Source organism: Gorilla gorilla, chromosome X, assembly GCF_029281585.2.
Source record: "Gorilla gorilla gorilla isolate KB3781 chromosome X, NHGRI_mGorGor1-v2.1_pri, whole genome shotgun sequence".
Lineage (NCBI taxonomy): Eukaryota > Metazoa > Chordata > Mammalia > Primates > Hominidae > Gorilla > Gorilla gorilla.
The window spans coordinates 57056063-57081821 of NC_073247.2; the positions used below are offsets into that span (position 1 = coordinate 57056063).

The 25759-nt window shown below is 40.7% G+C and overlaps 1 protein-coding gene across 4 annotated transcripts in view; it reads right to left on the reverse strand.

Moving 5' to 3' along the window:
* Window positions 1-25759, reverse strand: part of SLC9A7 (solute carrier family 9 member A7) — a 155277-nt gene that overhangs the window by 57323 nt on the left and 72195 nt on the right. For all 4 annotated transcript variants that reach the window (XM_063703304.1, XM_055375637.2, XM_055375638.2 and 1 more), the window contains exons 2-7: window positions 25376-25575; window positions 22747-22824; window positions 15635-15711; window positions 12698-12810; window positions 5635-5740; window positions 5113-5254 (exon numbers count right to left, since the gene is read on the reverse strand). In XM_063703304.1, coding sequence (XP_063559374.1) covers window positions 5113-5254; window positions 5635-5740; window positions 12698-12810; window positions 15635-15711; window positions 22747-22824; window positions 25376-25575 — 716 coding nt within the window. The remainder of the gene's footprint in view (window positions 1-5112; window positions 5255-5634; window positions 5741-12697; window positions 12811-15634; window positions 15712-22746; window positions 22825-25375; window positions 25576-25759) is intronic.

The following is a 25759-nucleotide window of genomic DNA, read 5'->3' on the forward strand; positions in this document are numbered from 1 at the left end:
AGACACATAATTGTCAGATTCACCAAAGTTGAAATGAAGGGAAAAATGTTAAGGGCAGCTAGAGAGAAAGGTCGGGTTACCCTCAAAGGGAAGCCCATCAGACTAACAGCGGATCTCTCGGCAGAAAACCTACGAGCCAGAAGAGAGTGGGGGCCAATATTCAACATTCTTAAAGAAAAGAATTTTCAACCCAGAATTTCATATCCAGCCAAACTAAGCTTCATAAGTGAAGGAGAAATAAAATACTTTACAGACAAGCAGATGCTGAGAGATTTTGTCACCACCAGGGCTGCCCTAAAAGAGCTCCTGAAGGAAGCACTAAACATGGAAAGGAACAACCAGTACCAGCCGCTGCAAAATCATGCCAAAATGTAAAGACCATCGAGACTAGGAAGAAACTGCATCAACTAACGAGCAAAATAACCAGCTAACATCATAATGACAGGATCAAATTCACACATAACAATATTAACTTTAAGTGTAAATGGACTAAATGCTCCAATTAGAAGACACAGACTGGCAAATTGGATAAAGAGTCAAGACCCATCAGTGTGCTGTATTCAGGAAACCCATCTCACGTGCAGAGACACACATAGGCTCAAAATAAAAGGATGGAGGAAGATCTACCAAGCAAATGGAAAACAAAAAAAGGCAGGGGTTGCAATCCTAGTCTCTGATAAAACAGACTTTAAACCAACAAAGATCAAAAGAGACAAAGAAGGCCATTACATAATGGTAAAGGGATCAATTCAACAAGAAGAGCTAACTATCCTAAATATATATGCACCCAATACAGAAGCACCCAGATTCATAAAGCAAGTCCTGAGTGACCTACAAAGAGACTCAGACTCCCACACATTAATAATGGGAGACTTTAACACCCCACCGTCAACATTAGACAGATCAACAAGACAGAAAGTCAACAAGGATACCCAGGAATTGAACTCAGCTCTGCACCAAGCGGACCTAATAGACATCTACAGAACTCTCCACCCCAAATCAACAGAATATACATTTTTTTCAGCACCACACCACACCTATTCCAAAATTGACCACATACTTGGAAGTAAAGCTCTCCTCAGCAAATGTAAAAGAACAGAAATTATAACAAACTATCTCTCAGACCACAGTGCAATCAAACCAGAACTCAGGATTAAGAATCTCACTCAAAACCGCTCAACTACATGGAAACTGAACAACCTGCTCCTGAATGACTACTGGGTACATAACGAAATGAAGGCAGAAATAAAGATGTTCTTTGAAACCAATGAGAACAAAGACACAACATACCAGAATCTCTGGGATGCATTCAAAGCAGTGTGTAGAGGGAAATTTATAGCACTAAATGCCCACAAGAGAAAGCAGGAAAGATCCAAAATTGACACCCTAACATCACAATTAAAAGAACTAGAAAAGCAAGAGCAAACACATTCAAAAGCTAGCAGAAGGCAAGAAATAACTAAAATCAGAGTAGAACTGAAGGAAATAGAGACACAAAAAACCCTTCAAAAAATTAATGAATCCAGGAGCTGGTTTTTTGAAAGGATCAACAAAATTGATAAACCACTAGCAAGACTAATAAAGAAAAAAAGAGAGAAGAATCAAATAGACGCAATAAAAAATGATAAAGGGGATATCACCACCGATCCCACAGAAATACAAACTACCATCAGAGAATACTACAAACACCTCTATGCAAATAAACTAGAAAATCTAGAAGAAATGGATAAATTCCTCGACACATACACCCTCCCAACACTAAACCAGGAAGAAGTTGAATCTCTGAATAGACCAATAACAGGATCTGAAATTGTGGCAATAATCAATAGCTTACCAACCAAAGAGTCCAGGACCAGATGGATTCACAGCCGAATTCTACCAGAGGTACAAGGAGGAACTGGTACCATTCCTTCTGAAACTACTCCAATCAACAGAAAAAGAGGGAATCCTCCCTAACTCATTTTATGAGGCCAGCATCATCCTGATACCAAAGCCGGGCAGAGACACAACCAAAAAAGAGAATTTTAGACCAATATCCTTGATGAACACTGATGCAAAAATCCTCAATAAAATACTGGCAAACCAAATCCAGCAGCACATCAAAAAGGTTATCCACCATGATCAAGTGGGCTTCATCCCTGGGATGCAAGGCTGGTTCAATATACGCAAATCAATAAATGTAATCTAGCATATAAACAGAACCAAAGACAAAAACCACATGATTATCTCAACAGATGCAGAAAAGGCCTTTGACAAAATTCAACAACTCTTCATGCTAAAAACTCTCAATAAATTAGGTATTGATGGGACGTATCTCAAAATAATAAGAGCTATCTATGACAAACCCACAGCCAATATCATACTGAATGGGCAAAAACTGGAAGCATTCCCTTTGAAAACTGGCACAAGACAGGGATGCCCTCTCTCACCACTCCTATCCAACATAGTGTTGGAAGTTCTGGCCAGGGCAATTAGGCAGGAGAAGGAAATAAAGGGTATTCAATTAGGAAAAGAGGAAGTTAAATTGTCCCTGTTTGCAGATGACATGATTGTATATCTAGAAAACCCCATTGTCTCAGCCCAAAATCTCCTTAAGCTGATAAGCAACTTCAGCAAAGTCTCAGGATACAAAATCAATGTACAAAAATCACAAGCATTCTTATAAACCAACAACAGACAAACAGAGAGCCAAATCATGAGTGAACTCCTGTTCACAATTGCTTCAAAGAGAATAAAATACCTAGGAATCCAACTTACAAGGGATGTGAAGGACCTCTTCAGGGAGAACTACAAACCACTGCTCAGTGAAATAAAAGAGGATACAAACAAATGGAAGAACATTCCATGCTCATGGATAGGAAGAATCAATATCGTGAAAATGGCCATACTGCCCAAGGTAATTTACAGATTCAATGCCATCCCCATCAAGCTACCAATGACTTTCTTCACAGAATTGGAAAAAACTACTTTAAAGTTCATATGGAACCAAAAAAGAGCCCGCATGGCCAAGTCAATCCTAAGCCAAAAGAACAAAGCTGGAGGCATCACACTACCTGACTTCAAACTATACTACAAGGCTACAGTAACCAAAACAGCATGGTACTGGTACCAAAACAGAGATATAGATCAATGGAACAGAACACAGCCCTCAGAAATAATGCGGCATATCTACAACTATCTGATCTTTGACAAACCTGAGAAAAACAAGCAATGGGGAAAGGATTCCCTATTTAATAAATGGTGCTGGGAAAACTGGCTAGCCATATGTAGAAAGCTGAAACTGGATCCCTTCCTTACACCTTATACAAAAATTAATTCAAGATGGATTAAAGACTTAAACGTTAGACCTAAAACCATAAAAACCCTAGAAGAAAACCTAGGCATTACCATTCAGGACATAGGCATGGGCAAGGACTTCATGTCTAAAACACCAAAAGCAATGGCAACAAAAGCCAAAATTGACAAATGGGATCTAATTAAACTAAAGAGCTTCTGCACAGCAAAAGAAACTACCACCAGAGTGAACAGGCAACCTACAAAATGGGAGAACATTTTCGCAACCTACTCATCTGACAAAGGGCTAATATCCAGAATCTACAATGAACTCAAACAAATTTACAAGAAAAAAACAAACAACCCCATCAAAAAGTGGGTGAAGGACATGAACAGACACTTCTCAAAAGAAGACATTTATGCAGCCAAAAAACACATGAAAAAACGCTCACTGTCACTGGCCATCAGAGAAATGCAAATCAAAACCACAATGAGATACCATCTCACACCAGTTAGAATGGCAATCATTAAAAAGTCAGGAAACAACAGGTGCTGGAGAGGATGTGGAGAAATAGGAACACTTTTACACTGTTGGTGGGACTGTAAACTAGTTCAACCATTGTGGAAGTCAGTGTGGCAATTCCTCAGGGATCTAGAACTAGAAATACCATTTGACCCAGCCATCCCATTATTGGGTATATACCCAAAGGACTATAAATCATGCTGCTATAAAGACACATGCACACGTATGTTTATTGCGGCATTATTCACAATAGCAAAGACTTGGAACCAACCCAAATGTCCAACAATGATAGACTGGATTAAGAAAATGTGGCACATATACACCATGGAATACTATGCAGCCATAAAAAATGATGAGTTCATGTCCTTTGTAGGGACATGGATGAAATTGGAAATCATCATTCTCAGTAAACTATCGCAAGAACAAAAAACCAAACGCCACATATTCTCACTCATAGGTGGGAACTGAACAATGAGAACACATGGACACAGGAAGGGGAACATCACACTCTGGGGACTGTTGTGGGGTCGGGGGAGGGGGGAGGGATAGCATTGGGAGATATACCTAATGCTAGATGACGAGTTAGTGGGTGCAGTGCACCAGCATTGCACATGTATACATATGTAACTAACCTGCACATTGTGCACATGTACCCTAAAACTTAAAGTATAATAATAATTAAAAAAAGAAAAAAAATTATTTTTATCATAATTTTGTTATTTTTTTCCATATTGATTACATGTTGGAATGATGTGGTTTAAATTACATAGTAATGCCCACCAAAGAGGATATGATGCAGGACTCAGCACATCTGTGGAAGGGATGCCTGCTCTTTCCACACTTTGTTTTTTTAGTTTGTTTAAACTAAATACTGGGCCATCCTTTGCTTACAGAAGGCCACTAACTAGCTATCGCCACATAACACCATGTGGCCGGGAACAGCAGTTGGCAGCAGCTAGCTGGGGCTAAAGTACTTCCCAGCCAGTAGTCCCTAATTCCCAGTCTCCTCCTGCCTCCTCAGCTCTTTTCACCCCTCTAAAACTGATGCTCCAACTGGATCACAAGAAAGGGAGAGAAACAGCAAAGGTGAAGACAGAGCGAAGTCTAGGGTTGCATTCCTAAACATTTTCTCAGACTCTCAGCTAGGGACCCAACCATCATGCTTCACCAAAGTGACATATTTCAGGAGCCATCACGCCCCAGTGGAACACTCAACGTAAGATTCCAATTTGAAAGAACAGCTGAGAACTTTCTTTTTGAAAGTGTAATGCCACACACGCATACCCAGGCCCGAGCTGAAACTACAAAAAGGATATTAGAGCAGTCACAACACCAGTCACAGCTCCCATGGTAAAAGAGCCACTAAATATACCTAGAAAAATGCCAACTGACTTAAAAAAGGCAGCAGCATCAAAGGCGTGAGTGTTCAGTCCCGCTGGCTGGTAGGCAACAATAGATCTAAAGTTTAAAAACAAGAGACAGTTTTAAAAGACTGCACAGGTTTTACACTATGGTACCTGAAAATATCGACAAACATAGGTCTATCTACATTTTGTCAAGCATTGGCCAGGGTAAATTCATTTAATTTAATCTGCAGCCAGCATTGCCCAGGGTAAATTCATTTAATTTAATCTGCAGCCACCATGTTACGCTGGCGTCAGCATTCTGATTGCTGCTGGGCACACAAAGCAACGTAATTTTATCCACAAAGCTGATAAATCTCATTTAGAAAAACACCCAATTCAATATGTAATACATTTAAGATAAGCCTCTGAATTTAGCCCAAAGCATAGAGGAAACTGGGGTGTCTCTTCTCCAGCAGAAACACTGCTACTTACGAGGACAGTACAATGGCAACAGCATCATTTAGGACGCTCTCTCCAAAAAGAAGTGCGTAAAGATCCACGTCTGCATGCAATTCATTAAATATCGCCAGCACAGTCACTGAAAAGTGAGCCGAAAGCACAGAAATTAGTTTTGGTTTCTGACCTTAAATCACTGATTACAGATTTATAGAGGCAATTCCTATCTTGGGTGGGACTGGGTGATTCAAGAGATAGCAAGGGAGTCAAAGATAGACTTGTCTATCTATGGCAGAAATGAAAAGGCAATCTTCCTTATCTGAAGGAGCTTTGATATGATGCTTGAGTCTAATGATATTGCACCAAAACACTATGCTTTCCACTGTGATCCCATCACACTTTGAAAGTATCTGTTACAGAACTTCAAAAAATAATGACAATCAATGTGATTTGGCTTCACCAGTGGGTTGAAATCTCTTTGATTTCTCTGGCTCAATAGAGCCAAGGTTAAAATAACAAAGTTATTATAAAAATGATTAATGAGATTTTGGTCGGGCATGGTGGCTCATGCTTGTAATTCCAGCACTTTGGGAGGCTGAGGCAGGTGGATCACCTGAGGTGAGGAGTTTGAGACCAGCCTGACCAACATGGTGAAACTCCGTCTCTACTAAAAATGCAAAATTAGCCAGGCATGGTGGCACACGCCTGTAATCCCAGCTACTTGAGAGGCTGAGGCAGGAGAATCACTTGAACCCAGGAGGCGGAGGTTGCAGTGAGCCAAGATCACGCCATTGCACTCCAGCCTGGGCAACAAGAGTGAAACTCTGTCTCAAAAACAGAAAGAAAAAAAAAGGGCCAGGCGTGGTGGCTTACGCCTGTAATCCCAGCACTTTGGGAGGCCGAGGCGGGTGGATCACCTGAGGTCAGGAGTTCGACACAATCCTGACCAACACGGTGAAGCCCCGTCTCTACTAAAAATACAAAATTAGCTGGTCATGGTAGCATATGCCTGTAATCCCAGCTACTTGGGAGGCTGAGGCAGGAGAATCACTTGAACCCAGGAGGCAGAGGTTGCAGTGAGCCAAGATCGTGCCATTGCACTCCAGCCTGGGCAACAAGAGTGAAACTCCATCTCAAAAAAAAAAAAAAAAAAGGAAAGAAAGAAAGAAAAAAAAAAGGCCAGGCACGGTGGCTCACGCCTGTAATCCCAGCACTTTGGGAGGCCGAGGCGGGTCGATCCCTGAGGTTGGGAGTTCGAGACCAGCCAGACCAACATGGAGAAACTCCATCTCTACTAAAAATACAAAATTAGCCGGGTGTGGTGGCAGGCGCCTGTAATCCCAGCTACTCCAGAGGCTGAGGTGGGAGAATTGCTTGAGCCTGGGAGGCAGAGGTTGCGGTGAGCCGAGATTGCGCCATTGCACTCCAGCCTGGGCAACAAGAGTGAAACTCTGTCTCAAAAAAAAGATTAACTAGATTTTATAAATTCCATCTTTGTGCCAAGCCTTTGAAATATGGTGTGTGTGTTGCTTAAAATAATAATGATGGGGGTGGGGGCAGGGGCAATATCGCCCCTGACTGAGAACCACCGATCTAGATACATGCACGAGAGCTGTGTTCTCTCTCAACACTCATACCCAACTACCCTCTCTCTTGATGGTTTCTACCATACAACTGCAAAAACTAAAAACCCACTTTCCCAGCTTCCCTTGCAGAAAGCATTACCTCTTCCTGTCAGGAAGAGGGCAGAGAGGCCAGACACCAACGCAGTCATTTTGCCTCCATGGGGCAACTGATGTGTGACTGAAACCCCAGAACAGTGCAGCAGAAAGACTGAGTGTAGTATTTTTTATGATTGTAGTGGAAGCCGGGACATCAGCCCGGTACTGGTACCCAAGATAAATATCTATTTGTTTAAGCAGGGATTAGCCAGGTTTTTCTGTTCTCTGCAGCCAAAAGCATTACTAATTGATACAATTAGAAAACCAAGCCAAACAAATGTTCAGTTTAGTGAGTTATTATAAGCCAACCAGTCTTGTAACCACCCCCCTGCTCAAGAAATAGAACTTTGTCAGTCCCCTATATGTCCCATCCCAGTCTGAAGCCTCTTCCTTCACTAAAGGGAACCGCTAAACTAAATTTTATAGTCATCATTTTCTTGCCTTTCCCTATAATTTAATCACACAAATGCACATTCCCTGACACTATCATTTGGTTTTGCCCATTTTTAAAAAATTTTATTTTTATTTTTATTTCTATATTTTTTTGAGACAGGGTCTTGCTCTGTTGCCCAGGCTGGGGCACAGTGGTGTGATTATAGTTCACTATAGCCTGGAACTCCCGGGCTTAAGCAATTCCCCCCATCTCAGCCTCCCAAGTAGATGGGACCACAGAAGCATACCACACCTGGCCTAAAAGCATAATTAATAATAATAACAATAAATGCATACATAGCACTGATCTGTTTCAACTTCTCATTCTCCCTGCTCATTATCTCACAAAACAGGTCAGGAACCCTTCTGTGCCCCTCCTGAGCAAGTCTGTGCCTGATCACGGGGGTGGGATGTGGGTGCTGACAACTGGAAGACGATGGGATGGGGATGACAGACTGGCTAAGTGGTCTTTAATGGGAGAGATGAAACAAACTGCCCTCCTCCCTACAGCAGGACCCTTGAAATCAGGGTGAGCAGGGTCACAGCTATTTCCAACTGAACACAGACTGACAAATCACAATTAACTAACTAAAGATCACTGGGTACAGGCAGTGGGAAAAACAAAAGAATGGCAGATATATGAAGAAGGAAAAACTCAAGGATCTAAATGTGTTCATTCAACTAACTTTTCTTGGACACATCATCCATGTAGTCAAGGGCACTTAGCACTTGTGAGCACTCAGTACAAAGTGGCAAGCACTGACATGTACAAAACAGACCTAACTCAAAGAGCTGAGGGAGCAGATAATGGAGTCTAGAAAGAGTGACTAGGCAGGTGGCACATTTGAACCAAGTCCCAAAGGATGCACTCCAGCCTGGGCGACAGAGTAAGACTCCATCTCAAAAAAAAAAAAAAAAAAAAAAAAAAGAAATTGTTAAGATAGTAAATTTTATGTCAGGCATTTTTACCACAATAAAAAATTAATAATAAAAAAGGAAATTGCATGCCCTTCCTGTGAACCATCATGACGTCATTTCCCCAATTTTAATTCATCACCTTTGTACTCCTTGAGTCAATCAGCCTGACTCACAGGTTTCTATTTTTCTTTTCTTTTTAGACAGGGTCTCTGTCGCCTAGGCTGGAGTGCAGTGGCATGTGTTCTCTGGTGGCTGCCTGGGAAGGCACCATGGGGTGGAAATGTATTTTTTTTTCTTTAATTGTGGATCCGTCTAAAATAAAAGCCCACAAAGATGGCACATGGCAGCCATGACACATGACCACAGAGTGGAGAAGGCTCCCTGTCACAGTGCAGCCTACACTATCCCACATATATTATGTCACCTTTGACCAGAAGACCAAAGACTCATGTCTCAAGCCAAGTACAGTAATCAGGGACAAGGATTCTTATTCCTTCATATCAGTCAATACCACTCTGTATCCTAACACTATAAAGTTTTTTGTTTCATTTTTTAAAGACAGGGTCTTGCTCTGTCATCCAGGCTGGAGTGCAGTGGTGCTATCACAGCTCACTGCAGCCTCAAACTCCTGGGCTCAAGCAATCGTCTTGCCTCAGCCCCCCGAGTAGCTGGAACTATAGGCAATCACCACTATGGCCAGCTAATTTTTACAATTTTTTTGTGGGGATGAAGTTCTACTATGTTGCCCAGGCTGCCAATATCAGAATTTTTGTTTGATGCACCAGGCACTAGAAGTCAATCTGGTCTTGTGATGCTTAACTCTGCACTTAAGATTTTATCTCTTTTATGACCCAAGTTTTCAAACAACAGATTTTTTAGGAGGCTGGTAAAACACTTCTAATTTACAAAAACATTCTACATTTCAGGAATATTTCTATTTAAAAAGCAGTTAAAGTTAATGTCCTGATGCTTAATAAGTTTAAACTTTCAATTTTCTACAACTTCCATTTCTATAAAGCCCTTACTGTGCCAGTCTTCATAGGCCAAATGAAAATGGAGTAGCATGGTAATACCTTCCATTATTCTCTACCATAGCATAGACACATCAAAGGGAAGTAAACAATTACAAAGACAATCTAGAAAAGTAAGCCTCTCTATCCAATTAAATGAAGTAACACTGATAGCTCAGGAAACAATATCAATAATCTTTATGTTAAACTAACTTCCCTTTACTTGTTAGTGGTACTAGTAAGACGTCAGTAATAAAATTATAGATGAGTATACTTAGAAACACATTTTCGGACAGACTAAATAGCTTTCTCAGACTTATGAAGATCTATTTCTCCCCAGACACACATCTGGAGACAGTCACAGACAGCACAGGATTAAAATAATAAAGCTGATTTTCAGAGTTCTCTTTGGAAACATGCTTGGCTTAAGAGACGATCTGTTATTTATTTATTTTTTAAACATAAGGAAAACTGAGAAATCTCTGCCTGAGTGAGATGTGGACACAGACCAGCATAATTTAGAGATGGTACACTCAATGCCTTACACGTGTTGTTTCACTTCATCTTCACAATAGCCTTAGGAGATAGGTGCCATCATTTCTACTTTATAGATGAGGAAACTGATGTGAGGATAATGTGTGCCCAGGCCACCCGATCAGTGATTGGTAGGGCTAGAACTAAACCCAAGGCCTGTGACTCCAAATCCCACCTTTTCACAAACCAGAGTGCCTCGACAGCCAAGTCTTCAATACTAATTTACTCAGGGTGTTTGTAATAAAATATGAGGGTAAGAGAGGTCAATGTTTTTATTTTGAACATTGAGATTCTTCAGAACCACACAATTGTCTAGAGCTATGCTGTTTGATGTGGTAACCATTAGCCACATGTGGCTATATACATCTAAATTACTTAACATTAAATAAAAGTTAAAATCAGTCCCCCTATTGCATTACCCTACATTTCAAGTGCTCGAAAGCCACATGTGGCTACTGGTTACCACAATGGACTCACAGATTATAGAACATCTCTATCTTCACAGAAAGATAGCACTGATGGAGAGGACCCCCAAGGGGCATGGTCAAGTGGGGTATCTTAGTATCTTTAAGGTTATTACTGTTCAGAATATTAGAGGGCATTGGAGACATTGAGCAGACCTTTCTATCTCTACCATGAGGACAGGAGCAGCTCATTCTCCAGAACTTCTTTCCCTAAGGTGTACTCTCAATAGATGACACTAAGGAAGAGAATAGCCATAACTACTTTATGCAAACTGATCAAATTATAGGTTTCAACTTGGAAAGGAGAACTTTTTTGTTTGTTTTTGAGCTGCAAGGGAGGGTGTAATAATTCACTTGTAAGAATTGGTTCAACCAACACTTGAAAAATACAAGGCAAGGGATTGATGAATAGAAAACCATGTCACAGTGCACAGTCCTGCAGGAATGCCGCACAAAAGGAGTTTACAAATTAAATTACATTCACTACAGATAATCATGTGTGTTTCTACTAAGAAAAGGTATTATTTAACCCAAATGCTATGTTACATAAAAGAAGGCAAAAGGGCAACACTGGGAAAGAAGAAAATCTAAGTGTAAAACTTATGATCAAATTAGTCATTCTAAGACGAAAGGCAAAACATGTTATACAGCTGGGCACGGTGGCTCACGCCTGTAATTCCAGCACTTTGGGAGGCCGAGGTGGGTGGATCACCTGAGGTTGGGAGTTTGAGACCAGCCTAACCAACATGGAGAAACCCTGTCTCTACTAAAAATACAAAAAAATTAGCCGGGCATGGTGATGCATGCCTATAATTCCAGGTACTCCGGAGGCTGAGGCAGAGGAGGCAGAGGTTACGGTGAGCCAAGATTGTGCCATTGCACTCCAGCCTGGGCAACAAGAGTGAAACTCCATCTCAAAAACAAAACAAAACAAAACAAAAAAAACATGCTATACAGATACAATGGAATATTATTCAGCCTTAAAGGTTAGGAAATTATGACAAATGCTATAAAATGGATGAACTTTGAGGACATTATGCTAAGTGAAATAAGCCAGTCACAAAAGGACAAATACTGTATGATTTCATTTGTATGAAGTATCTACAGTAGTCAAGTTCACAGAGACAGAAAGTCAAAGGTAGCTGCCAGGGGCTGCAGGGAAGGGGGACTGGGAAGTTGTTGTTTAATGGGTATAGCATTTCAATTTTGCAAGATGAAAAGGTTCTGGGGATTGGTTTCACAATGATGTGGGTATACTTAACTCTACTGAACTATACACTTAGAAATTGTTAAGATAGGCTGGGCACGGTGGCTCACACCTGTAATCCCAGCACTTTGGGAGGCCGAGGCGGGTGGATCACGAAGTCAGGAGATCGAGACCATCCTGGCTAACACGGTGAAACCCTGTCTCTACTAAAAATACAAAAAAATTAGCCAGGCGTGGTGGCAGGCCCCTGTAGTCCCAGCTACTCAGGACGCTGAGGCAGGAGAATGGCATGAACATGGGAGGTGGAGTCTGCAGTGAGCCGAGATCGTGTCACTGCACTCCAGCCTGGACAACAGAGCAAGACTCTGTCTCAAAAAAAAAAAAAAAAAAGGAATTGTTAAGATAGTAAATTTTATGTCAGGCATTTTTACAACAATAAAAAAAATTAATAATAAAAAAGGAAATTGCATGCCCTTCTTAGAAAAGCCATCTAACTGTAGTCCCACTGCTTGGGAGGCTGAGGCAGGAGGACTGCTTGAGCCCAGGAGGTCAAGGCTGCAGTGAGCTGTGACTGTACCACTGCACTCCAGCTTGGGCAACAGAGTGAGATCCTGTCTCAAAAAAGGAAAAAGGAAAAGAAAAGCCATCTAAGTCTGTTAGACCCACCTATTGGTCACTTCTTCCACCACCATGCCATGCAAATAAATACTACATTCTCCCTACTGCAACAAAAGTTAACGATTGCTCTGAACTTTTAAAGATTTAAATAATGGAATACCATAATAATAAAGACAAATACACAAAGCCAAATACCTGGGTCAGTGGCAGAGATGATTGCTCCAAAAAAGAGACAATCTGTGTAGTAAAATTTATCTGAGAGCTGTCCCATAATCTTCATGAGCTTCACCACACCATACATGAGATTTCTGTAAGAAGGTAAGGTAAACTATGTCAGGAGAAAAAAATACGTAACTTAGCAAACACACAAGCAGAATAGCACTAGAATGCTGCTCTTAGAGATTTATGAAAACAACAGGCAGCTGCCATGGTTGGACACTTACCAGAGACATTGCCAGCAGGACTTTGGCATCAAGTAATAGTTTGCAGTTAATGTCATCTTGCTGAAATATCTGAACATTTCATTTTTAAAAGTTGTACTGGCTAACAATTAAAGCAACCATGAAGCACAGTCTTCAATTAGCAACAAAGCTAAGGCATTTGAAGCAACTGGGTAATACAGAGGAAAGGAAGAGACAGAACCTGGCATAATGTTTTTGTAGCAATAAGTTGCTTCAAAACTCATAAGACTCTGAGATAATGCATTTAAAGTCAGAGAAATCAGTAGACTGGATGAAACTAGAGAGAAAAAAATGGGTTGGTCACAAAGATCCAAAGGATCTTGCCTTCTCTGCCAAAAATTATTTCAAAAAAAGGAAAAAGAGGCGAATATCTTTAAATGTCCTATTAGAACATCCATATACCCATCAAGATATCTGGGCTTTCACTCTTTGCATGGGTCAGGCAGGCCAGCAATAGCCCTCCTTATGCTATGTAGACTATGACGTGGGCTAAGAGGGACTACCAAGTTAAATTTTTCAGCTTGGTGGAAGCACATTTCCTACAGGACAGCTTACAAATTGGGAGGAGTGAGGAGTGTGAAAAGGTCTAGTACATGTTACAAGGGTATCTGTGCGTGCACGTGTGTGTGTGTGTGTGTGTGTGTGTGCGTGTGGTGGCAGCAGCAGTGATAGCAGCAGCTGCAGGGGTTAGAGGAGTAAAAATAACCATGGACTTGACTCATTATATCCTATAGCCAGTGCTCTAATAATGAGATTCTTGATGCCATTGCCCACCTTTGTGTCTCAAATGCTTAGAAGGGTGGACTAGCTAAGCTAGAAGCAAAAGAACTATTCACAGAATGGAATCATTTTGAGAAGAAACAGCTATAACTTAATGCTTGCCTATTGTGTGCCAGACACTGTTCTAGACACTTAACCAGCTCAATTTCTTTTCACAGGAATTGTATGTTACAGATTTGATTTGCCCTTTGTTGCTTATCAAAGGCTTCTTTCATGTACCCTTTAAACATTCCTGGAACAAGACCTTCCTCTCCATTTCCTTCCACCAGTCTGTGACCTAAACAATAGACTTCTCCGGCAGCCTTTTCCCCATTTTGCTTCCTATCATCACTAATGCCAGTTATGTAACGTGTCATTCTTCAATAATATGTATCTCTTAAAGGATAAGTCAAAGCCCCTCCTTTTTTGATGGCACAAAAGGCCCCTGCTATTATCTCCAGGTTTCTAGCTAATTGTTAAAAAATTAATAAAAATCCTAACTTTATTCAGATTTTCTTAGTTTTTAACCTAATGTCCTTTTTCTGTTCCAGGATCTTATCCGGGATACCACATGGCGTTTAGTCATCCAATCCCTTTAGTCTCCTCATGACTGTGACAGTTTCTTAGACTTTGCTCATTTTGTTTTTTTGAGACAGAGTCTCGCTCTGTCACCCAGGCTGGAGTGCAATGGCGCAATCTCGGCTCACTGCAAGCTCCGCCTCCCGGGTTCACGCTATTCTCCTGCCTCAGCCTCCCAAGTAGCTGGGACTACAGGCGCCCGCCACCACTCCCGGCTAATTTTTTTTTTTTGTATTTTTAGTAGAGACGGGGTTTCACCATGTTAGCCAGGATGGTCTCGATCTCCTGACCTTGTGATCTGCCCGCCTTGGCCTCCCAAAGTGCTGGGATTACAGGCGTGAGCCACTTCGCCCGGCCAGACTTTGCTCATTTTTGATGACCTTGGCAGATTTAAGGAGTACTGCTCAGATATTTTGTAGAATATCCTTCGACTAGGATTTGTCTGATTTTTTTTCTCATGGTTAGACTGAGGTAATGTGGTTTTAAGTGAACAACCAGAGAGGTAGAGTATCCTTCTCATCACAAATATCAAGGTACATACTATCAACTGACTTACCACTGCTGATGTTGACCTTGATCACCTGGTTGAGGTAGTATTTGTCAGGTTTCTCCAATGTAAAGCTACTCTTTTTTCCTGCTTTCTGTACTGTACTCTTCAGAAAGAAGTCACTACGCACAGCCCACAGTCAAAGAGGGAGTGGGAGGGGACTGAGCTCCACCTCCTTGAGGGGGATGTATCTACATAAAGTACTTGGAATTCTTCTGCACAGGAGATTTGTCTCTTTCCCCCATTTATTCATCCAATCACTTACTTATATCCATATGGACTCAGTGATACTTACTTTATGCTCTTGGGGATAATCTAATGCAATGTTATTTGTTTTGTCATTCTTCAGCCATTGTGGGGGGGCTTTGACCATTACAGGGGCTTTCAGGTTGGCTCTTGTGTCCCTTTGACATCCCCCACATTCTTTTGTCTGTCTGTTTTCTGAGTACTTCCTTACTTTCTGGCATTACAAGATACTCCCTTTTCATCTTGTATATTTCCCGCCCCAGCCCTAGAATTAGCCACTTCTGCAAGGGGCTCTGGTTGTTTTTATCAAAGAATGATAACAGAAACCAAGATCTGGGTGCTGGGTATAATTTTATTTCATGTAAATTGATCTTAATTTAAATAGCCACACGTGGCTAATAGCTACCATACTGAACGGTGTAACTCTTGATCCTGACTGCCATCATCAAAAATATCAAAATACTGGACTCTGTGGACCCAAATGGATCTCATCCCTATGGTACGTGTGTTAATTTGGTTATATGACAAAGGTTCACTTACCCAATAATGAAGCATGAAACAGCAGTCCCCAAGAAGGCATAGGCCAGTATAGACCCCAGATTTCTGAAAAAGTGTCTCTGAATAAAACAAACAAACAAAACCCAGGAATCACATTGTGATTTTCAACAATGAGCTTAAGAAACACATTAAAAGTCTCTAAAAAGTGGAACTCTACTTACTGTTTCCATTACATCAAGTAACAACTGAAGTTACTCCTATATGGTGTTATTTAACCTTAGACATCATGGTTTTAAGTTATCTTCTATACAGCCAGGTACTGAGCAAGTAAGCAAGGACTTAGTAAATTTTCATACAAAACTGTTCTGGATGATTACATTAAATCACATTAAGTGTGTGTATATGTTGTGCGTGTGTGTGTGAGTAGACCAATCATTTTTATAGATTTAACCCAAACCATTTTACTCAGTGATTCAGCACGTCACTTCCAGTTCTGGTGGTACCTCAGAAGATCATCACAGATAGAAGTTTAAAACAAATAAAGTGTGAAGGTGCTATGTCATGAGCTTTCTGCTTAATTTGATATCAGAAAACAGAGTCCTAAATATCTGCTCATGGAACCTGAAGCGTCTCCTTATATTCATCTAGATTAATGTCTGAAGCCTGGGAAAGAGGGACAATAGAGATGGATGTGGAGAAATGAGAAACAGATAGTTCCATTTAAGATGGCCAAGTTTATACAAGAAGAAACACATATCAATATCACAGCTAGAAATTATTCAGAAAGTGGCAAAACTGCAATCCTTTCAATGCTCTTGCACATTCATTGGTTACCTTAAAAATATAAACACACACACACACACACACACACACACACAGATTTACTTGTTTTACCATGTTGTCTTGGAAGGATTTACTTCTTACAAGTCATTAGGCCTGTGGGATATTTTGATGGAGGAAATTCTGCCTGTTCTTGGGATCCTAAGACACAGTTCTGCCTCCTCAAGGCATAAGCCATTCTTATTTGACAATCAGAACTATTTCACAAAAACAGACAAAAATCTCCCAACACTCTGATCAAACAAGGGCCAGGAATACTTTACCTAAAATTTTTTTAAAAGGCAGGAGAGCCCCAGCATGTCAGCTGAGCAACATCAGAAAAAAACGGTGCAGGAAGAAGAACCCAGCCTAGATCAGGCAGCTACCATGAAGCATGACCAGACAAAGGGCTGCAGGCGTCCTCTGGTCTGCATCCCAGACACAGGGCCTTCCCAGTGCTTACCCCTATCTGAGTCAGTGAAGAAGGTGTTAAGGAATGCCTGCTGCCCCTAAGCCACCTGCTCAGCAGAGAATCCTTCAAGGGCTTGCCATGCTGACAGGCACCGAATGAGGGTGCTGCCTGCACATAAGATGGACACATTATGTTTGCCTCTTAAATAACCGCCTTTTTGTTTTTAATCAAATGCATTTATACACCAATGTTTTGAGAAAATATATATTTCAAAAAAATCAACAGCTGTGAGTCTGCTTCCCTTTAAAATCTCCATAAAGGGCTTCAATCAGGGAGGGCTAGGAGTGTACCAAGAACAAGGCACGAGATGAATGACACTTGTGAGGTATCCAAGAACAAATTTCAATCCCAGATGTGCTTTTCCTTGCCACTCAGCTTTCCTTTGGGTAGATATTCCCATGGTAACTCTGAATATAAATTAGATAAATACATATTCATGACATTAGCCAAAGCAAAAAAATTAGGAATGTAAATCTGCAGCCAAAAATACTTTCATAATATATTCTAAAATCACACACACACAATTACCCATCTCCCGTTCATATCTGCTGATGTGAGCTGAAACTTAACTGTATTTTGAAAAGCTATACTACCTATTTGTGTATTATGTCTAGTACTTAAACGTATACTTCATAGTTCACAAAGTGTTTTCACATATATTAGCCCATCCAATTCTCACAATGATCTATCTGGAAGGTGTTATTTGGACCATCTTATACGAGAGAACCCAAGGCTCAAAGGCATGATGTAAGCTGTTTCAAGTCACACGTCCGCCAAACCAAGCCACAGACTGGAAAGCTGGTCTCCCGACCCCAAAGCATCGTGCTCTCACTGCGCAAGCTGCCCTGCTACCCAGCTCTTCGATTCCCACTTCTCTTTGGGAAAGAAAGGACAGGAGGTGTCCGGTAAAATCCTAGATCTTTCATCCCACCCTTATTTGGTTACAATACAGCCATGACTAGTTCAGAATCTCCCTTACTTTTCCTCCTCAATTAAAAAATGACAAGAAGAGACAAAAGGAGATGATGGCATGCCCTGGCAAAGTCTTCAAAAATATAAGCCCAAGACAGGCCAGGATGAGAAGTTTTGCTTTGGTGAAAATCTACCTGATATCCCAATTTCTAGCTGTACCATTCTAAGCCTCACACTGCTACTCCTTGGGAAATCCTATCCCCTCCCATTCCTCACTGGCAAGTTTTAACATGTTATTGTATATGTGTGTGTGAATGAGGGAGAGAGAGAGAGAAAGAGAGAGAGAGTGAATGTGTGTGTGTGTGTGTGTGTGTGTGTTTGGTGGGGGAGTCCACCAATAACAGCTTCTATGGGTGAATTATTTCCCTGCCAAGGTCCTCTAAGCAAACCATGAGTGGTAGCACAAAATCAAAGCTAAATCCAATGAGAACTTTTTTCAAGTCAGAAAGCCCAGGTCTGCATGATAGCTATATGATGTGCATAGGCCAACGGGTCTGAATGTTATACCATCCGTTAAATGGTGAAGTATTTATTACACATTTCACTGACAACAGGTTTCATCAGAGATGGCAACCATATTAAGGACCAACTATTTAGGTGCTTTTATAGGGACAATTTAAAAAGGAAAGAGACTAAACTACTAGTTCATAACCTGAAAGACTAGCTGTGATATTATGATGTGTATGTACTGATTTTCATCTACAGTTCCTGGCTCATAAACTCCCATAGCTCTTGTTACAGTCTTTTGTTGTAATGTTGGGCACTTTAGGCCTCAGAAGCAGGTAGCAAAAAGATAGAATCCCTCTGACCTTCTCTTGCCCTCCTTTCATCTGCTCCTTTTTTGTCCCAAGGCAGGCCATAGAAACTAAAAATATACTCTAATTTTCTCCTGCCTTTTTGAAGTAGGTCATAAGACCCTCATTTCAGAAGGGATCCTGCCCCACACTGGGGAGGAAGGAATGCCACACAGAGAGGCCAAGAAGAATCTGAACACACAGGCCTTGCTGGGTTTCCCCACTCAGTCTATCAGCATTACATCACATCCCTTTTGTCCAATCACTTTTCTACATGGTTGTCAATCATGCCTATGCAATGAAACCTCTGTAAAAGGTTCAAAAGGATGGGGTTCCGAGAGCTTCCAAACAGCTGAATACATGGAGGTTCCTGGACGGTGGTGTCCCAGGAGGGCATGGAAGTTCCGTGCCCCTTTCTCCACACCTTGCCTTATGCATCTCTTCATCTGTATCCTTTGTAATATCTTTTATAATAAACTGGTAAATATGAGTGTTTCCCTGAGTTCTGTGAGCCACTATAGCAATGTAATGAAACTCAAAGAGGGGGTCGTGGGAACCCCAACTTGAAGCCAGGCAGTCAGAAGTCCCAGACTTGTGACAGGTGTCTGAGGTGGGGCGGGGGGCAGTATTGCGGGACTGAGCCTTCCGTGGGATCTGGCAGTATCTCCAGGTAGATAGTGTCAGAACTGAACTGGAGGACACCCAGCTGGTGTCCGCTGCAGAATTCATTGCTTGTTTGCTGGTGGGGAGAAATCCCTCCCACATTTAATCACAGAAGTCTTCTGTGTTGTTACTGTAGTGTGAGAGCAGAGAAAAACCAATTTGTGAGTTTTTTTCCCACTCAGGCTAGCATTTCAAAAACAAATTGATTGGGAACTGGCAAAGCCTGTGAGTTGTTTTTCTTTTGAGAAAATGGTGCTGATAAAGGGAAGGTTCTGCAAAAACTAAAATGTCTTTCAACCATCATAGTGGCTTTCACAACCCATGATTTGGTTTCATTTTAAAACAACTATAACTGATTATACATTAAGATTAGTTATGTAAAATATCAAATTACTCATCACCCATTTGATCTGAAGAAGAGTTCCCAAATTCTCCACTTACATAAAAAATAACGTTATTTATACCCATAATAACCATCTCCTATCTACTACATGTCAATAGATGACATACAAATTCGGATGACCCTGGCAACCCCAGAGTAGTCAGGAAAACAATATAGTCTTTTTTGTACAGAAAACCTAAATCCAGAGGCAATAAGGCACAAAAGAACAACTCTGGGCCCTGGAGTCAGACAGAGAGGGTATCACCTTGACTCAGTCCCGCGTTATCTACGTAACCTCATATGCATCATTAATCATTCTGAGCTGAGATTCATCATCAGTAAAACACAGGACACTCTACATGTGAGTACACAAATGCGCTGGGCTGGCGTGCAGAAACACACAGCCTCCGTTCCTCAAGCACCTATTATGCAGACAGAACTTATGTTCCATTCCTCTCCCCCTTCCCCTCCTGCCCTGAAGGTTATGCAGTAAGGAGGGGTCACTTGATCTCTGAAAGAGGAAGTGAGTTTGACCCTGACTTGTAGTCTTGACCCTGTTGTGCAAGGTGGGGAATTGTTCTTGCTCCTCTAGCCTCCATGCTATGAGCGAAAGAGGCAGCTTTGCGCAGGCCCAACAATTTCTAGGATCTCTCCACTTCAGCCTCCTTAGGTGTAACTGTGGCTGACCTGGTGGCTAAAGGGTACCTGTTCTCAATTCATGAGGTAGGTTGTAAGCAGCCCCATTAATAAAGGCTAAGTGACACACTCCAACATGCATTTACCAGGGACTTAGGATCATAAATCAATCATTTAATCACAAGTTAACTCCTTGTATCTGTTTATCGATGAGTTGGAAACCTGGAGGAGAAGCAGTGTGAACTAATCTTCAATCACCATCACCTTCTTACAGAGTTTCTGTGAAGATTAGAAAGAATGGATGTAAAAACAGAAACAAAGAATATCCGTTCCTAACACACAGCAAATGCTCTGTAAACTATATTTATGTTGGTTGGAAATTGTTTAAAAATCATCTGAAAAGTGCAGAGTGGCTTTGATAGAAAACCCAGCCTGATGGGCCGGCATCCTCTCATAAAATGAATTGGGATGTGTTCCCTCTTCTATTTTCTGAAAGAATTTGTATAAGATTGGTATTATTTCTTCCATAAATGCTTGATATAATTCACCAGTAAAGCCATATGGGTGTGTGGAAAGGTTTTTCATTATGAACTCAATTTCTTTAATATAGGTCTGTTCAAGCTTTCCATCTCTTCTCAGGTCAGTTTTGATAATTTATGTCTTTCAAGGAATTTGTCCATTTCACCTGGGTTGCCAGATTTATTTTTCTTTTTTTGAGTTGTTTTTCACGGCAAGATCTCATCATGATGTTGTCAAACTTATTGGCACAAAAATTGTTCATAGTATTCCCTTATTATCCTTTTAATATCTGAAGGGTCTGTAGTAAAGTCCCTTCTTTTATTCCTAATACAGGTAATTTGTTTCTTTCCTCCTTTTTTCTCAACTGACCTAGCTAGAGTTTATCAGTTTCGGAGGCATTCTCTAGATCCTAAGGATGTTGTTGAGTTTTATTGTCAGGCAAAATCTCTCTTCTCTAGACTCACTGAAAGGGTTTCCTTTAGTCCTCATTCAGAAAGAGAGCTGAAACAAGTTCCACGGCTGTTACCTGCCTTTGGGGAGGCTTAATTTTCAGACAATATTACCACAATGGGAGAGGGAGGGAGCCATCCATAAATATTTGTAAAGATATTTGGCATTTGTTTTTATTTATTTATTTATTTATTTATTTATTTATTTATTTATTTATTTTTAGAGACCGGGTCTTGCTCTGTGGCCCAGACTGGAGTACAGAGACACAATCAAGGCTCACTGCAGCCTCAAACTCCTAGGCTCAAGCTCCCCACCTCAGACTCCTCCAAGAGTAACTAGGACCACAGGCATGTACCACCATGCCCAGCTAATTTTTTTGCTTTTTGTAGAGGCAGGGTCTTGCTATGTTGCCCAGGCTGGTATTTAGTATTTTAAATAACTAGAAGCTCTGGCCCAACCTTGCTGTCTAGCACGATGACCCTCAGTAATAAGGATACTTAGGTTCTTTAAAACTTTTTATTTTGGAATAATTATAGATTCACATAAGTTGCAAAGATTAAGTACAGAGAGGTCTCATGTACCCTTCACCCAGTTTCCCCCAATGGTTACATCTTACATAACTATGGTACAATATCAAAACCAAGAAACTAGCATTATATGTATTATGTGTGTGCATAGTTCCCTATCATTTAATCAAATGTGTAGATTTGCATAACTACCACCACAATCAAAATACACAACTGTTCCATCACCCTGAAGATGTCCCTCATGCTACCCCTTTATAAGCACCCCCACCCCAATGCCCCCACCATCCCTATTCACTGGCAACCACTAATTTGTTTCCCATTCCTATAATTTTGTCATTTCTACAATGTTATATAAATGAAATCACAGAGTATATAACCTTTTGAGATTGGATTTTTTTTCACTCGGCATAATGCCTTTGAGATTCATAAAGGTTGTTGGGTGTACCAATAGGTTGTTCTGTTTTATTGTTGAGTAGTACTCTACAACATGGATATACCATAGTTTGTTTAACCATTCACCTATTACAGAACATTTTGGTTGTTTCCAGTGTTTGTCTATTACAACTTGGTATGAACAATCACGTGTAGGTTTTTATGTGAACATAAGTTTTCACTCCTCTGGGATAAATCCTTAGGAGTGAAATTGTGGGTCATATGGCAATTTCAACTTTAGTTTTATTAGAAACTGCCAACTTGTTTTCCAGAGTGGCTGTACCATTTTACCTTCCCACTGGCAATGTATGGGAGTTCCAGATTTTAAAACAGAAATGAATCATTGATGAGAAGTCAACTATAGTCTCTGAGTGGGTGCAGAACAAAGTAATAAGCAATCTAGGAGAAGAAAAATAACTAGAAAATTATGCAGGTAAATTAACACAGAGATTCACATGATTTCAGAAATACTGGCAAAAACATCTTACCTTCTTTAAGCTGTATCCAGCATGAAAAATAATTGGAGGCAGAAGAATGTTGAAAAATACTTCTGGATCAAATGTTACCTGAAAGTTTAAAAGGAAAAACAAAGCCAATTATTTATTTAACTCCAATTCATGCTATAATATCTGCTTAATATTTGAAGCCATTGACTAAAGTTTGAATATTTAGAGCAAACAACATAAATGTGAAAAATCATGGACTTATCCCAGAGGAGAAGCTATGACTCCCCATGGACTGGCATGCTTTTCTCCTCATAACACTTTTGCTCTTATGATCTTGCTTGTGCTGTTTTAAAACATAATAAGACACAACAGTTTCATGCAATTTTGAGAACTCACAGAAAGCTTCTGGCCAGTGTTTTTCATAAAACATCTTGGCCAGGCACGGTGGCTCATGCCTGTAATCCTAGCACTTTGGGAGGCCGAGGCAGGTGGATCACAAGGTCAGGAGTTCGAGACCAGCCTGGCCAATATGGTGAAACCCCATCTCTACTAAAAACACAAAAATTAGCCAGGCGTGGTGGCAGATGCCTGTAATCCTAGCTACTTGGGAGGCTGAGGCAGGAGAATCGCTTGAACCCGGGAGGCGGAGGTTGCAGTGAGCTAAGATCGCACCACTGCACTCCAGCCTGAGCAACAGAGCGAGACTCCATCTCAAAAAAAAAAAATCTTGATTTTCATCACATGTTTATAAAGGCTCAACTGCAATAAAAGATGCCATCGTGATTCTTTATTAACTTCCTGGATCCCCTCACAGAATCCTTTATAGACAAAACTGTGCTGAATTTAAGTCTCTTTTGAGTGACCAGCTTTCTGTGACACTTGATGTAGCCTAAATCAAAGTCACCAGTGATGTTAGTGGCTCCTGAACATCAGCATAAATTGGGCAACTTTAAAGGAACTGAAATTTCTTGTAGGTTTGATACAGGAAAATTAATCAAATTACTCTGAAACTTTTAGAGAGCAAAGTTTTATCATATCCAGAAAAAAATTAAGCATGCTATAAACATGCTAATCTTTTTAAAGAATTTGTTCACGCTGGTAGATTATTTGGCTTGTGTTTCAATTATTTTTAAACCTTCATTCTAGTTATTAAATGTTAACTTATTTGTTTAGAAACTGGAGGTGTTAATCAGCCTAATAAAAGTAGGTTCTTTCAAATGATGCTTTATTCTCTCTTCTTGTTAAAGATAAGAGTGTTCTGCAAAGCAGGGAATGTCAGAATGAGAAGGAGCCTTGGACAGTACCTACCCAATATGAGGACACTGGGCCCAAAGGCAGTGAAAATTGCTGGATGCCACCAAACCCAATAATGTACAAACTAGCACAAGGGTTTTCTGACACTCAGTCCAATGCTCTTCTTATCAACCAAGCTATGTCAACATGTCTCTTTTCCCTCAACTAGCAACAATCATCCTGGCCTTGTTTGTTCTCCCACCTTTGCTTTGTGCAGCAAAATTTTAAACAGAGGGGATTTAAATAAACAGGTTTCTAAAGATAAGAGAGCAAAAGTCAGCTTCAACTTCTATTATGACCTGAAAGATGGAAATGTGTTGGTATCACTTCCCTTTTCCCCCATCTTATCCAATATGAAGGGCTCAAGCTGCCATTTCCAAACAGCCATTAAATGTGGTATTTACATTGGATTTCATTCTCAGTTGCGCTGAATTTCAGAATGTTTATGAAAACCCCATGCTTTCTTATGAAGAGTTGAGAGCAAAGAGTGCTGCCATTAGGGACACAGAAAAGATGGTCATGTTAAATGCTCCAGGTAGAGAATAATTTTCCTTAAGGATTAGAGTAGATTCCAAAAACAACAATAATTTAATTTCTGGAGCACAGGCTACACTCTGCCTTTCACTGTCAGCCTTCACATACCTTAGCCTTGTGCTGTATTAAAAGGGGCTCCCCACAACCTGGATCTCCCAAGACCACTATACAGAAGGCTTCCTTCTGATAAACCCTGGTCTATAAGGTAATGGAGTATACATCAATTAATACAGATCTCTTGCTTATCCTGGAAATTACCCATGCAAGATGTATAATGCTTTTTCATGTGGACTATGTTGCTACCCCAACATTAAATGAAAATGCTTGGACTCAAATTCTAAGACAACAAGATCTTCTTCCCCTGAAGATTCATTAAGCCTCTGGCATCAATCACTGATAAGAGTAAGCACTCAAATATTTGTAGGATATAGCAAAAGAACCATGAAGAACTAAGAATTACCCTTCTGAATACTGAATAAATTAAGCTAAAAAGTGAAATCAATCTTATTTTAAGAAAGTAGCAATATCATCCCTAAACCACAGGAAGGATAAGAGACATAGCAAAGAGGAGATGGTGGCTGGATAAATGAGCTGAGTGGGGACGTACAAATCCATTGCACAATCAGTGACCCATTTCAGCTACAGATGCTAACAGACCCACAAAGGTCACCAGCTGAAAGGCTCAAGTTGAAGATCTGGTTCTTCCTTCTCCTCATCATGGACCAAAAAGCTTTGTAACAAAACAGAGAGCCAGGAATGTTACCGATAATCCAGGAGTTTGGAAGGATAGTCAGGGAATCAACAACCATGTCAGGACAAGGATGGCTGAGTGTCCCCAGCTCACCTTCCGTAGCATATCATTCTGCTCTACGCTGTTGATCTTGCCAGGACTGATTTCTCCTTTCAGAGTGTATTCGAAGAACTTTCCGCTGACATTCACTAATAAGGTACTGAAGGCCCTGTCTTCCTGAGTGCAGCTGAGTGATTTGTCACGGCCACTGGTAGCAGGGGTACCATACCTCAGGATCACCCCAACGATGAGCCCTGAAAGAGCGGAAAAAAACTCATCAGGCCTGAGGAAGGATAGAGAAAGTGTGGAAATAATGGCATAGTTGACTTTCAACAACTAAGAAATGCAGCAGTAATCTTAGAAACTGGGCATGGGGTATGTATTTTAGGAGAAACTGCATGGGCCTTCAGGATTGAAAGGGTTAAGCATCCATCTATT